Source organism: Anarhichas minor, unplaced genomic scaffold (genome assembly GCF_050575085.1).
Source record: "Anarhichas minor isolate MPS153535 unplaced genomic scaffold, ASM5057508v1 ptg000041l, whole genome shotgun sequence".
NCBI classification, from domain to species: domain Eukaryota; kingdom Metazoa; phylum Chordata; class Actinopteri; order Perciformes; family Anarhichadidae; genus Anarhichas; species Anarhichas minor.
Genome location: NW_027466487.1, coordinates 6079481 through 6093704, shown reverse-complemented (window position 1 = coordinate 6093704; position 14224 = coordinate 6079481). Strand labels below are relative to the sequence as shown.

The 14224-nt window shown below is 42.5% G+C and overlaps 2 protein-coding genes across 4 annotated transcripts; both read right to left on the bottom strand.

Moving 5' to 3' along the window:
* Positions 1 to 999: 999 nt before the first annotated feature.
* cdca3 (cell division cycle associated 3) lies at positions 1000 to 3460 on the bottom strand. The gene is made up of 6 exons (XM_076109117.1): positions 3323 to 3460; positions 2745 to 2886; positions 2550 to 2652; positions 1592 to 2452; positions 1448 to 1515; positions 1000 to 1260 (listed from the first exon to the last, which is right to left on the bottom strand). The coding sequence occupies exons 2-6, from the start codon at positions 2871 to 2873 to the stop codon at positions 1168 to 1170; spliced, it is 1254 nt and encodes a 417-aa protein (XP_075965232.1). The 5' UTR covers positions 2874 to 2886; positions 3323 to 3460; the 3' UTR covers positions 1000 to 1167.
* Positions 3461 to 4228: 768 nt separating this feature from the next.
* Positions 4229 to 13765, bottom strand: pex5 (peroxisomal biogenesis factor 5). Of its 3 annotated transcripts, none has more exons than XM_076109115.1 (16): positions 13563 to 13765; positions 11604 to 11761; positions 11437 to 11475; positions 11177 to 11294; positions 10902 to 11048; positions 10104 to 10188; positions 9632 to 9722; positions 9241 to 9363; positions 7644 to 7727; positions 7322 to 7441; positions 7000 to 7143; positions 6752 to 6822; positions 6199 to 6420; positions 5923 to 6088; positions 5662 to 5819; positions 4229 to 5473 (listed from the first exon to the last, which is right to left on the bottom strand). In XM_076109115.1, exons 2-16 carry the CDS (start codon positions 11715 to 11717, stop codon positions 5227 to 5229), a joined length of 1929 nt encoding a protein of 642 aa, XP_075965230.1. In that variant the 5' UTR covers positions 11718 to 11761; positions 13563 to 13765; the 3' UTR covers positions 4229 to 5226. The 3 variants fall into 3 exon arrangements, with proteins under 3 accessions (XP_075965230.1, XP_075965229.1, XP_075965231.1); XM_076109114.1 differs by having other exon boundaries at positions 13556 to 13764; XM_076109116.1 differs by lacking the exon at positions 9241 to 9363 and having other exon boundaries at positions 13556 to 13764.
* Positions 13766 to 14224: the final 459 nt, after the last annotated feature.

The following is a 14224-nucleotide window of genomic DNA, read 5'->3' as shown; positions in this document are numbered from 1 at the left end:
CAGTTGCGTTTTTGTTTCAGACTGTTTGTTCTTAGTTTTGGTAGATTCCCTTGATGCTTACATTTACATTTTCGAACTTTAATTAAAATAGAGTGCTAGTTTGCAGATGTTTAGTTTAGTGTCGAGTTGTTTTGTATGTGATTGATGGACAATATTTACCAGGATTTGGGGTCTCCTCCCCCCCCTCCCCTCCCTTGTAGCTAGACCTGAAAAGTGCTTTGGGTAAACTGTTGCACTGACAGATGGGATAATAAAAATGGTTTTCATGGTTCACTAAGCACTTACAAAAAACAATAACCCCATTTGTCTGAGGACAGGAGGACTATTTGTATGAGTGGTACATGGATAACGGCTATTGTGTGCATATGAGCAATACAAAATGAATCTTTATGCGACCGCTTACTTTTTCCTCTGCATGGTACAAGATAAACCTCAAGGAGTTTTTGTACAGACAGAAAACATATATCCGAGTTCTGACTAGGATTTGGACTGCCTATTTTTCCAACACTGGATACACACTGTGCAAAATAAAGCAATACTACCTTTCTTAAAGACTGTCCAATAAACATGGGATTCTGCATTACACAAGTCTTAACTGTTGATTTCTGACACGCCGAGTTCATTAACATGTCCATATTTGAATCCCGCTGCATATGGAGTGAGGGATGAAATACTGCATCATTATAGTTATATATAAAATGTTTATATTTTGTGTCTAATTTACAGGGTTCCTCTAGTGTTTACTACAATCTAATGGTATAAATAACTGTCAAAGCATTGTGTGAATCACATGGAATCTTTTTTAAATATATTTATAACAAAATATACAAACATTTAGTGTTAAGCTTTTATTCTGTTTGGGCAAAAATAAAGAACAGGAATTTTACAGTTTAGTTAAGAAATGTATTCTATAAAAAGGAATCAAAATACAAAAAAGGAAAGCAAATGATAAACAGCAGAATTAGTTTACAACCAACACAAAGATATAAAGCTGAAGAATGAATGCAAATCATTTTATTTATATTTACAAGAAGACAAAACAGGATAGAAAACTGCAGTAATAAAACGAATATACACCGAACAAAAATCAATTTAAGAAGGCTGTACACATAAGAGCTTGTTTTAAGGGAGATAAAAGCAGTAGGATTCTGTACACGTTGCAGTGAATCATCGGTTCTCCTTATCCAGAGACACTGCCAGCACTCTGCGGTCGATCTGTCCGAGTCTCTGCTTATCTGGGGTGGACACCGTCAGCTTCGTCTGGAAAGTGGAGAGGTTACGTTATCTCAGCAACTTTTTTAACTTTCTGTGTTGGAATTCAATTAATGGCAAACTAAATTACTCAACTTCACCGTAACAAGTCAATACAAGTTCAAATGAAGTTTCAGTGTATATACGGAGCGTAGATATCACCAGCAGTGAGTGCATGTTTGTAAAAAAACAATACCTGAGGACGTTGGCCCCGGGGTGAGTTGGTCCCCTTAAGGATCTGCAGTGGGGAGCGACCTTCAGTACCTTGAAAAGAAAGGAAACGTCAGGCAACAACATCTCGTTATCTTATAAAACGAGAAGCCACAAACGTTCTACACACCTTTCTGCTTTAGTTTTCCAGACCGTCGCTTGTTCTCGTTGGTTACTTTCCTCACGGCCATGCGGACAGCAAGAGGAGAGGAGCCTCCTTTTCCACCCTGCACTCCTCTAGCTCTCAGCCCAGTGGTGCCAAAACCTTTTCCCAACCACTGCGGCTTGAACACCACCTGACTGGGGCTCTTTGGGTCAAAGGTGGGGCAGCGGATGCCGGTGCTGAGCTGTGGCTGTGGCTGCTCTGGGCTGGGGACAGTCGGTGGCTCTGGTGCAGAAGATTCTTCAAGAGGCTCTTTGGTTTCTTCAGAAGATGGCTCTGCTTTCTCTGACTGTGCAGGGGACACCTGAGCTGGGGAACCATCGGAATCAGTGGGGAGGGAAGGCTCAACGGGGGTCCCTGGTTCAATAGTGACAGAAGGAAGGGCATGTGAATGATCCACACCATCTCCGAGTGGCTCCACTTCTGCACTAGGCGCTGAAATGCTGTCACGGTGCACCTCAGCAAAGATCTGGGATGAGGTCGCCCCCTCATGGCAGGTTATCAGGCTCATGCTCAGTCTCTTGTGAAGAGGAGACTCTCTTGCTTCTTCAGCCTCCTCCAGGCTAATGTCCGTCTCAGTTTCTAATTCCACCTCAAACTGGGGTTTCTCACAAAGCACAAAGGGGCGCGAGTCACCCACATTTTTGATAGGGGGCTGCACAGGGGTGTCCAGGGAGGGCTGCGGAGCCAGAAGAGGCTCGGTGGAAGCCAGTTCTTCACTCTCCTCCACGGCATCCCTGAAGCATTTCTGAGGAGCTTCAGGGACTTTTCCTTCAGTCTCGTTGAGCAGAAGCATGCCCAGGCGGCGGGCAAAACACCCAACTGTTGCTGGAGGGGCAAATGCAGGAACATCACGTTACAGGACATATTGCAGGTGAAAAAAAAAAAAAGTCAAACTGAATGTTATTCTTTAATAAATAGTTACCTCTCATGACTTCTCTGGCAGGGGTGCGGCTAACGCCAACAGTAGGTGAACGTGGATCAGTGAAGGCCAGCGGACACTTGGTTTTGGGAACAAGCCCGTCGACCTATGGGAGAATATTTAATCTGGTTAATCCGTTTATAAGTGCTCGCCCACAAATTACAGCATGTCTGAAAGCAAGTCAGCCAGGTAACCTACCTGAATGGGCGTACGATCAACCGCTGTTGAAGGAGAGCGTGGATCTATCAGATCAGTGACCCGGCAGTTTTTGATTTCTGGTTCTGGTTTTATTGGTGCAGTCACCATCTTACTCTCACTGGATCCCATGATGCTATTTTACCTGGATCACAGGTAAATAGAACATAATAAAATACAGTTTCAATGTCTCCCAGAGCAGTATCATAAAAGGAACAACAAATATTGTAACAAAACACAATCTGAGGATAAAACACAGTACACTAGTGTAGAATACAGACGATTATTTAAGGATTAATGCCAAAAAACGCATTTCCATACAATGAAAAACGTGCCTTATTGACTTTTAACTATGCAATTTCATAAGAGCAGTTAGCTGAAAATGAAAGTAGTAACATGTGCACGTTAACAGATAGCTAACGTTAGCTTAGCTAAGGTCAGTTAGGGTGAGGTTTCCCCATTTAGTGAGCGTTATTTCTTATGTTCACATGTAACTGTAACGTTGTGATACAATGTGGTCATACATTTGATAGAGTGTAGACTACTCAAGTGTACAGTTTAGAAAACATTCTCTGGCTTACCTAACACGAGACGAAGACAGTCGATCACGCGTGTCGCAGGACTTCTTTTCACTTATTCCACAGTCCACACTCGTGATAAAAAGGGGAACACACAAGACTTTTAAAACATTTAAATGGCGGGTTGCGTACGTGTTATTTTTGAACGAGCCAATCAACGCCGGCGTTCTCTCCGCCTCCTCGACGCTGATTGGCTTAGAGTACGTCGTTCTAGAACTGGGCGTGGTGACTCGCAGATAACACATTTGAAATTTCAAATGAATGCTTTGTTTTTGTCACGAGGGGAGAAAAATGAAATGCCGTGCCTCCATATTCAAACTGCCTCGAAAATAAATGGCAGTTGTTAGGGAAATCAGGGAGAACAAAGCACAATAATATATCATGAATAGATTTTTCTACATTATTTGCGGAAATGTATTTTGAATACGATGCAATATTACTTTTTACAAAAAAACAGATATTGACCTACATATGAAGTGTCACTCCGGAATATTCAGACTTTTCTGTACAGTGTTTAGATGCCACTTTAAAGGTTTGTCATATTTCAGCTCACAATTCATTTGTTTCCTATTTCCTAGATTTACAATTTCCATTTTATGACCACTTAAATTCAGAGATTTAGTTTCATTGTATTTATTATAATTGAACTCTACAAAATATCTGGTGGCATACACCAGCCTCCATTAAAAAATTGACATATTAACTTAAAATAATTAATTTAAACAGGTTTATTATCTTTATTTTTAAGTAAATGCTTTACAGCTGTAATTGAAAAGTCTATTTTCTTATATTAACGTCATTATTATTACTACATAAAATGTTTTATTTTCATTCGTTTCTTTTCAGCTCTCAATACTTTTTTGTGTCAGCCATTTTGTTTATTTTTTCAGAAATAAAATGACTTCCAGATGATTGGAATCAAAGCTTTATTGCTGAATATTATATTAAACATTGCAGTCAGGATACAACTAGCCTGAACACAATTATAGTGCAACAATTATGTTACAATACACAATATGGCATATAGCATTATTTTACAACGAAGCAAATTGTTCTACAAGAGAGATATGAAAAAGAGCAAGAGAAGGGAGGAGCCCAGAGAAATCATTCTCCATGATAGTACAATTATATGATCTTATTATCAGCGCGATGCACAATTAAATCCCCCACCCGATCCAAAACGCACACACATACTTTACACACACACGCACCTTACCATAACAGTAACAGTCCCACTGGTTGTCAGTTTATTATCCTGGTTGATAATTGATTACTAAAAAATTAAATAACGTATAAAAAAAAAAAAAAAGATAAAGAAAAAACAAGCTGCTGTTGCACTTTTGATTAGTGTTTGTACTCTGGAGCGGCCTAATCCTTCTATTGGGAGCACTTTTGATGAAAAGCTGTACTCTTTTCAATATTGTACCTTTAATCTACATAACCGTAGTGAGTATACAGATACAACCTACAACCTGCTGTTGAGAAAGACGGTGAGAACGTTGAGTGTAATGATAAACTGTCCACATCATTATTAATCATTTACTTTCTTCATTGAGGACAAATTTCATATCAACAACAAAAGTGACATTGAACCCAGTTCTGCAGATCAACAGAGCAAGATGAAATATGAGGACTCTCAAACATGTAAAATACAGCGACGACACCGTATTGCTGCTGGCTGCGTCTTCCAGGGAGAGACTAATACTGCAATGTTTGATAGAAGTCATTCAAGCGCACATAACCACGAGATGATGTCTCTAGGACGGTGGATAATTCACAGTGTCTTCCTCGTCTGTTTCTCTGTAACCGTCACCGCTCTGATTCCTCTTCGCTTCATTCAGTCCACCCAGACATTTACCTCCCAGCAAAACACACTCGCACTCGATAAGCCCCCCCCTGGCTGGCCCTCATTCTGTCCCACCGTCCACCTCTCTCTGGGAGAAGTGAGCCAGCAACGTGTCCAAGTCCCGGCAGTCTGCTGCAGCGTACAGAGGGCTCTCTCCCATCATGCTGAGAGCCATGCGCAAGGTGGACCAGATGTTGTCAGACATCATGGTGGCTGCGACTCCTCCAGGTCCCCTCGCAGCTCTCGCTCCGTCCCCGGAGGCCTGGCGCTGTAGAGATAGAGCTTCAAGGAAGTGCTCCACCGCCTCTCTGAGGATGAAGGAGAGAGAAAGCTTATTTAGCTGGATTATCTTTTATATTTAATTTAAATAAACTAATACTACTTTTCCTAATTACTTTGAGCCCATTATCTACCCTCCAATATATAAATGGGGTGGACAAAATATAAGAAACTCTCAGTTAACGTCAATCTACTAACCAAAGAATGTGTCCCTCACCTGTGTGCCCCTAAATTGACACAGCTGATTCCCAAGTTGTAGCGACTGCGTATGAAACCGGGCTGCAGCTCCAGAGCTGTCCTGTAGGCGGCCACAGCCTCCTCTGAGCGGCTGCCGTTGGCGAGTGTGGCCCCCAACTTATTCCACAGCAGGTAGTCCTGATGGAGACAGAAGACACACACAAAAAAAGGGAGCGCTCAGAAACAGAGCATGCAGTGTGAAGACCGACGTTCGTATCTCAGCACTGGCTTCTACACTAACCTGTGGCGTGACGGACAGAGCAGCGCTGAAACAGTCCACCGCCTTGTCGTACTCCCCGCTGAGGTTGAAGAGAACTCCCAGACCACACTGCAGCTGGGGGTCCACCTGGGCGGGGTCGGAGTTGGCTGCTTGCAGGAAGAGGGACTGAACATCTGTAAACAAAGATCTGTGTAGGAAAAACAAAACAAAAAGAAAGAGGCGAAGAGTTAAAAGATGAAGTTTATACAATATATGAAAAACACCTCAGAATGACTTAGTAATTAGTGCGATACTCACTCTGGCAGCAGTGAGCCGAACCGCTCTCTCTCCTTCTCCCTTTCTGTGGCACCTTCCTGCTGGTGTTCACCCTCATTCTGCTCCCACACAGAACGGAATTTTGGGTTGTGCTTTAGCCAATCACGAAGAGTCTCACAGGCCTGCCTGTGCAGCGATTCGTTTGTGAAACTGACAGCCAACGCCATCAGAGCGGTCAGGTTGTCGTTCTTCAGCTCTATACATCTAATGAAAGAATAGTCAGAGAAAGGAACAATGACATGTTAGAAATGGTCAAATGCTTAATTAATGAGGTCTAATTTTACTGTTAACATTTATGGATAAAGGGGGAACTGGAAAAGGTGGTGACCACAGACACACACGCTATACATATCTATACATATACCTCCTCATTTAGACTTATTGAGTATCATAACATTCACAGTTTAACAATGTCTGCAAAAAATAATATATATGTATATAAATATAAACTGAACTGTAACTACCCATCAAACTCAGATGTACAATTTTAATTTGCATCTGAAGTGACGAGCATTTTGCAATTCTAAGTTCCAACCTGCGGAGGGCGCTGATGGCGGCAAATTCCTGCTCGTTCTCTGCTTGACAGGTTCCCAGATATTGCCACGCCTGCAATTTAATGAAAATAAATGTACACACACACCACAGCGTCATTACAACTGCCCTCTGTGGGGAGACAGACGTGAGTTCCCTTACAAGTAAGGAGGCTTTTTGGATTGCTTTTCATAAATACGAGGGTGAAATACTGATAAATGCAAATGAAGCCATAGGCTTATAAAATCTCACCAGCTGGTTATCTGGTTCTTTTTGTACAGCACTTTCAAAGAAGCGTACAGCACCAGGGATGTCCCCCGCCTCCATCCTCTTCACTCCCTCTGACAAAGGGTCAGGGTTGGATAAATAGGGGTTGTCCTCTTCAAACTGATACCCCTGAGACAAACACAAGAGAGATATGGAGAAAACACTTCTTTATGAACTGTTCCAACAGAGGATCCTGCAGAATCAAATGAAACGCTGCAACGCACTGTACGTCACGTCCTTTTATACATCCAGTAGAGCTGTATGAGCAAAAATGCTGAAATGCTGAAACCAGGTGCTTGACAGCTACCTTGTCGTAGGAAGTGCTGAGCAGCTGATCGAAGTCAGACAGCCAGGGGTGGCTCTCCGCGTCCCTCTTAGCCATCTCCTCCCACTCCTGCTGCAGCTTCTCCCAGAAATCCACATCACTCTGACAAAAAAACAGATGCACTTCACAGTCTCATCACATCATACATCATCCTGTATTGTAGACAGATTTTACCGTTAAAGGAGACCAGTGGTTTGTTGTTTGGACACAGAGCGCTGTAACCTCACCGTTACCACTGCTCCCATTTAATATCCATTATTAGCTTTGTTTTTAGACTTTAAGTTGTCCCTGATTCTTGTCTCACCTCCACTGCAGCTTTAGCGTGTTGGAAATCTGGTCCCGATGTGGCAAACTCATCTACCCAGGCTTCAGCCGAGTCCTGTGACACCTGAAGAACAATGAGGAGCAATGACAGTGGTTGACCTGAGTCAGCACGGGCTGCCTATGAAAATTGTTATTAGAGCAGAGGACGGGGACATTAAAACAGTAAAAACATAAGAGGGAAGTGAATGGAAAGGAGATGAAAGAAGAAGAAACACAGAAAAGGCTATTTTTCTCTCATGCCTTTCTAACAATTCTTCCTACTGAACCTCTGGTTTATTAATCAGATAGAAAAAATGACTCTACAGCAACACAATAATGAAATGCTGCGTGTATCTTACCGTTTATGTGTAGGACAAAACTCTACAACACTAGTAGCAAAACTTATCTTACTGCATTAACTGCACGACCACAGAGGTCCTACCTGCCTGATGACCGTGGCCCACTGCTCTGCTTGTTTAGCTTTAACTTTGTCAAGCTTCTCATTCCTCTCTGGGGCTTCCAGTGGAAGACTCCCTCCCCCCGTCTCCATCAGGAACTATGGCATGAGGCGAGGAGGGGTGGCGGTGGCGGTGGGGAATGGGGCAATGTTATGAGGAGGACGGAGCGATTGTTGAGGAGGGTTTGTATTTGGAGGGGTGGGCAGAGTAGGATTCATTTAAGTAGGAGGAGGAATGGATGAATGGCGGTTGTTAATTGATTAATTAAGGGAATGGCAAGCCAAGAGTTCAAAGGCAGGTCAAAAAATGGGAAAAGTACATGTCAGAGGGTAATTAAGTACAATGGAGCCATGGTGATTAGATATTCATCAAGAACAGCACTGAGAGCTACACATGCACAGTTCAATATGGACGCCATTTTCAGGCAGGATAAGAAAAAAACAATAAAATACAAAAAGTTTGGAATGATAAAAATAAAAGTAAAGGTAAGAAATGTTCTTACTATTTCATAGAAAACAATAATTTACTGTAAAACTTATTAAATACATTATGAAATACAAAGTCAAAAATGTAATATTTACACCAACTATCTTAAAATTTGACTAAATCAAAAGTATTAAACAAATTATGTATTAGTAAGAAAAATGCTGCGCATAATGTTTTATAGTATTTTTAATTTTGTTATTCTAAATTTCAACTTTTTGTTTCTTTTCTTGGCAGAAATAGAGTTTTGTGATTACAGGGTAAAATCTAGTAAAAATCCAAAATCTGGCCTGAACTGTATGAAGAAACTACTCACAACCTCAGTAAAATCAATCAACTGAAGAAAAAACTGAATCAAGGTGGAATAACCAGAACTTGATTGTGCACAAGACGTAATGCAGAAGAAGAGAAGCAGATAGTCGTAAGAGTCCTCTCATTGCTGAACAAATTCCATCTGGAACGCTGTGCAGCGTGGAGCTTCATGTTTCAATGTAGCGGCTGCTTTTGGTTACATTCGTGGAAAATGTTACTCTGCATCAGCTACTGGGGTGATGAGTCACAAGACATCGTCTATACTGTGCAATAGCGAACCACTGTGCCTCCCCAAAGTGTTCCCAGTGGCAACCAACCCCCTCCTCAGTGGGCAGCGACTCGTACCTGGTTGACGTTGGAGGCCCAGTTCTGAGCCTCCTCGGCCTGAGCTTTATCTTTGAGCTGTTTGTCTGTCCTGCTCTCCACTGTCACACTGCCCTCGCCAATCTGCCTAATGAATCGCAGGAACTACACAACGGAAAACAAACAAACATGAGAACAAAAAAGGCATTTTACCATTACCATTCGGTCAGATATATACTAAAATACTGCTTGTTCCTTTCCAAACCAACAACTGTCTATCCAAACTAAAGCAATGACCTCATCAGTGTTACCAATGCACTATGCTCCCGAGAAACTTCTCTACAAAAAGTGTCAAAGAGAAAGCGAAAGGATATGGTGATAGAGGATAAATGATCCAATGGATGAGTGACATGGACGTGAACACACTGCTCACCTCAGTGTTTTGTAACTTGGGGTCATCAACCTTTGAGACGAGCTCATTGGCTGTCTGCTTCAGCTCCTCCCCTGGTTGATACTCCTTCGTCCTATCACATTAACAAGCAAACGTTAACATCATACTGTAAGGAGTTGCACGATTAGAAGGAAGCGTTCTATTTCATTCAGCATATGAAGGCTGGAACAACTCAATTCAGGCTGAAGGCTGTACAGGTCAGTGCACTATGTCGATGATTAGACATCAAGGACGGACTGAACCAAGTTAAAAATCGGATTCAATGTAAATTCAACACACACATCCACCCAACAAGTAGACAAGAAAAACTTGATGAAGGTTCATATTATCCTTTGTCCACCTGTGCTCCTATTATCATTTAGTCTGGCCTTCGCTCAACGTTCATTAAAGTCTGCCTGAAGCCTTTTTTTCAACCGCAAACTTTCATCTCTCTGTATCCGTGTCCTGTTCTAACCATTCCTTCTCCTGGTCTCCCAGGTCTCCCAGCCACAGCTTCTCCTCTGACTGTTCCAGGTACTCCTCCGCCCAGCGTCCGGGATCTGGAGCAGAGCAGTGAGTAAAGGAGGAAAAACACAGCGGATAGGCACATTATTAAAAAAAAAAAGTACACACAATGCAAAAATGAAAGGATTTATCAAAGGCAAGTTTGCTCTGATGTCAGTAAAGATTGATGGCATCTGACAGACTGATGATGACTGCATAAAAATAGAGTGCTCATTACGTTTAGTTCACACTACACAACTTCGGCCCTTATTTTCCACTCGCCGACAGTTCTTGGAGCTCCTGGACATAATCCCCAGATCAGAGGCAAATCTGCGTTGTTTGGCGCTCAGACGCATTCCAGATATCTAGCATGCGAAATATCTGGATCTGTCGGGGAGTGCAAGACACGGGTTGATGGGAAAACCTGGCAGAGGGGTCGCCTCGCCTGTAGCCCACGTGTGTGTGATACATAACACATAACACAGTGACTGATCTACATAGAGGGAAATAGTTAAGAGGTGCGTAAACAAGGCTATCATGAGAACATGTGTGCCAACGACAACATCATCGAGCATGATTACGCTACGCCCGTGTCATTTCTCACATGTGATTTGTAGAGTGTGAGCCCCTGCCGCCGTCAGTGTGTGAACGGTACAGAGATTTGACGATTTTAAAGTCGTGTAGTGTGAACTTGGCTTCTTTAGGCAAAGTGTGTGTCCAGAGTGAAACATAGGAGCGCCAAAAATAAATGATAACAAAGTCAAACTACCTGCCGCCTCAGCAATAAATTCTTTCGTCCAATCAGCATCTGCTGCATCACCAAGCGCGCTGATCCCTGGAGCGGAGGCAGAGTCAGGACCGGAGAGGAACTCGGCCGTCCAATCACCAGAGAGGGCCAAAGCCGCCACATCTGGAGCTATGACATGTAAAATATGTGGTGCTTAAAATGTTGAAAAGCATTTGTGCACAGACGCTTTTCGCCAGACAAACACCTAAAACTGCGATGCAGAATACATGAGAAAGACTAATAACAATCAAGTGCACCTCTCTGTGGAGCTTGTCTGTAGCTCTGCTGGTCAATCTGCTGCATTTCCTCCAACAGCTGACCCATGTCAAATGTGTGTGGGGGTCGGGGGGGCGCCTGAAGGAACTCATTCACCAGCTGCAGCAAAAATAAAAACATGATATTACTGTATTAAGAAGTTGCACCCGGTATACACAGAGTTACACACCTGAGAGACTTGAATTAAAACATTATACAGAATCACAGTCAACACAATATGTAAAGGAACACAAGCGCTGACCTCTTCTTCAGTTGCAATTTCGATGGGAGAGGGGGCAATCTGAGGAAACGAGAAGGAAACAACGAGGTCAGAGAACAACTCGTGTCATTTCAGGATAACACTGAAACTATTTAGCTGATAAATTCAGCTCTTTGAACCATTAACGGTTGTGTGTGCAAATCACTCACTGTGGGTGTTGAGCGGTGCCGCCATGCCCCCCCTTCCTTGGTCATGTGACTGGTCAACTTCATGAGGGGATTGGCCCCCCCACACTCTGCCTCCACCAACTCCCGCATCGCCATGGCAACACAAGGACGAGGCAAACCCAAATCAGACCACCTGAGAACTGAGGAGAGGAATGAACGGATGAATTACTGCGTTTGGACAATCTGCACAAAATTCAGCAAAGTTAATGGAATCATTCAGTCAAAGCGAATCACCTTCTGCCGACTCTACATATTTAAAATGTCCAACGTGTCCACGCAGCGCAGCACAGTCACATAACCAAACTCAAGCTCCATCTGCTGTTGTCTGTGTCATTTCCTGGCTTAGGGTGAACCATTAATAATGTGGACACGATGGCCCGGCAGGCACAGCCATTCACTGCATATTTCACTCAGCTGGTAGAGGAAATTCAGAGGATTTAAGCTTGTAACTGCATGCAATGTCATCCTTGCAACAACAAAAATGCTATTATCGCCCTATTGTTATAACCAACATCACAGTTTATTATTACTATCATACAGGGCTGAGTATCGGACCAAAATACTTTGTTGGTACCGAGCAAAGAAATACACGAGCACCAAATATCAAAAACTGTCCAGTACTGAAAGTTGCTATCAAATTCTGTTATCTTGTTTATTTATTTTTAAATATAAATACAAAAAGTCACAGTTTTGGCATGGTTCTGGTGCAAAAACATTTACTCTACAAATTAAGAATTTCGCCCAACTACCTGTTTTTATTCCCAAGTAAGGTACTGAACGAATTAGTTTGAAGTTTTGGTATCTGTACGCCAATTTATAAGACAACCAGACCTGGTGTCGTGTAATCAATAGGATATTGATATTAGGTGCTAGCTAGATGATCACTCACCTGACCCTCAAAAAGCAAAACAATAACAAAAATCTTTAAGACAATGATTCAGTCTCAATCTGCAAACCCTGAGAATAAGATGTGGTCCAAAAGGAAAGCGTGCTGCTCATCTCACTGACCTACATCCAGGATGAACAGCTGACAAACTCAACTTCTCAATCCCCCCTGAAGGGACACATAATGGTTACACTTTCCATAATGAAGTGTCAGGAATAGAAATTTAATTTCCCCATCTTCTCCACTCTGGTCTACTCTATTCCACTGTAGCGATGTTCACTTAAAAACATGACAGAACATATTAGAGAGTCCACTCTACAGGTGGACTATCACTCCTATAGTCTCTCTAGGTTATAGATTTAAGAGCAATTTATTCCTACTGATTCAAAGAGCCACTATACTGTATGATGATTAGGGTCAAAGTAAGAGGATTAGACACAGATATTAATACACACACACACACACACTGTCACAGACAGGACACTTGATCACCTTACTGTTTAATAAGCCTACTGGGTGCATTGACCGTGGAAAGTGTAGGTGTGTGTGTGTGTGTGTGTGTGTGTGTGTGTGTGTGTGTGTGTGTTGTTGTTGTCCCTGCACATTAACACATATTCCACTTTTATTGTGTAAATAACTTCAGTTATAGTAAAATATTCCCCTGTGGACCACTGAAATCAAGCCACTGCGAGCATTTTAAGATTTTAAGTGTCAACCTGCTGTCACGTGTCAAACCAGGTAACTGATTTGGAGCAGTGTGCACGCTGAAGGCATTGTTTTTGCCCCGATGCTAACTGTGGCTTCAGTCACAAACAGCAACATTAGCTCAGTCAATGTTACTCGGAGTATCTCTTATAATACAGCAGACACGCTGTTCGTTAAATGGCAAATCAAACAAGACGATTTAAAAGCACTAACGGTCCGTTTCTCTCAACAGTAGCGAGTGTAGCTAGCGTTAGCCCAATGAGCTAGCTACTGGAGGGCCAGTGCAGAGATTGTATGCAGCCAGAGAGGCACGAAGAGACGGGTAGCATGATGTTCATCTCACCGCCGACCTGCTGCTGCTGCTGTAGCCGAACCGACAGTCCCTCCTCTCCGGTCCGTCCTCTCCAACCGTAACACAGCAAAACGTTGCCGCAGTGTGAAACCTCCCCCGGTAAACCGTCTGAAACCAGCCGCTGTGTGTTGTTAGCGCGTCTCCTTTATTTACCTTCCTCCTCCATGACCCACAAAACCCTTCACTGATCGCAAGGATTGTCTCGTAACGTTACGTTGGTTTCGTATTCTCTAACGGTTTTTACGTAAGAAGATGTCACGGCTTGAGAAAAAAAATAGTACGTAACGTAGAAGGTTTTACGTAAAGTACATATTGCGCAGGAGATCAGAGTCCGTCAAATCAGGAGTGTGGGTTCAAAAACACCTTTATCCACGAAAAACATTTGCAGTAAAATCTAGATTTTATATACGTTCTGTATACTCATACAATGTGTATAATAGCAACTTGTGAAAGTCTTGTATGTAACATTTGACGTAAATTTAAGTGTGCAGGTAACGAAATGCAGCCTACTTTTCAAGTGTGGAAGTACCATGAGAAGTACTCTTTGACAGTGTTTTATTTATTATATGCACTTTCTGGGAGGAATATAATTAGATCTAATTTCCTAAGTTGCCTACTGCACTTAAGTACAATTTTGAGGCAGCTTCAAAAAAGCTATAA

What these genes read in the sequence shown, in the direction of transcription:
- cdca3 (XM_076109117.1), bottom strand. Translation starts at nt 2,873, where the DNA reads ATGGGATCCAGTGAGAGTAAGATGGTGACTGCACCAATAAAACCAGAA. An exon ending in TTGATCGTACGCCCATTCAG is followed by an intron (nt 2,653 to 2,744) that starts GTAGGTTACCTG and finishes ATTCTCCCATAG; the next exon opens with GTCGACGGGCTTGTTCCCAA. An exon ending in CCCGGGGCCAACGTCCTCAG is followed by an intron (nt 1,261 to 1,447) that starts GTATTGTTTTTT and finishes TCCACTTTCCAG; the next exon opens with ACGAAGCTGACGGTGTCCAC.
- pex5 (XM_076109115.1), bottom strand. Translation starts at nt 11,717, where the DNA reads ATGGCGATGCGGGAGTTGGTGGAGGCAGAGTGTGGGGGGGCCAATCCC. An exon ending in GGCACCGCTCAACACCCACA is followed by an intron (nt 11,476 to 11,603) that starts GTGAGTGATTTG and finishes TCGTTTCCTCAG; the next exon opens with ATTGCCCCCTCTCCCATCGA. An exon ending in CAGACAAGCTCCACAGAGAG is followed by an intron (nt 11,049 to 11,176) that starts GTGCACTTGATT and finishes TACATGTCATAG; the next exon opens with CTCCAGATGTGGCGGCTTTG.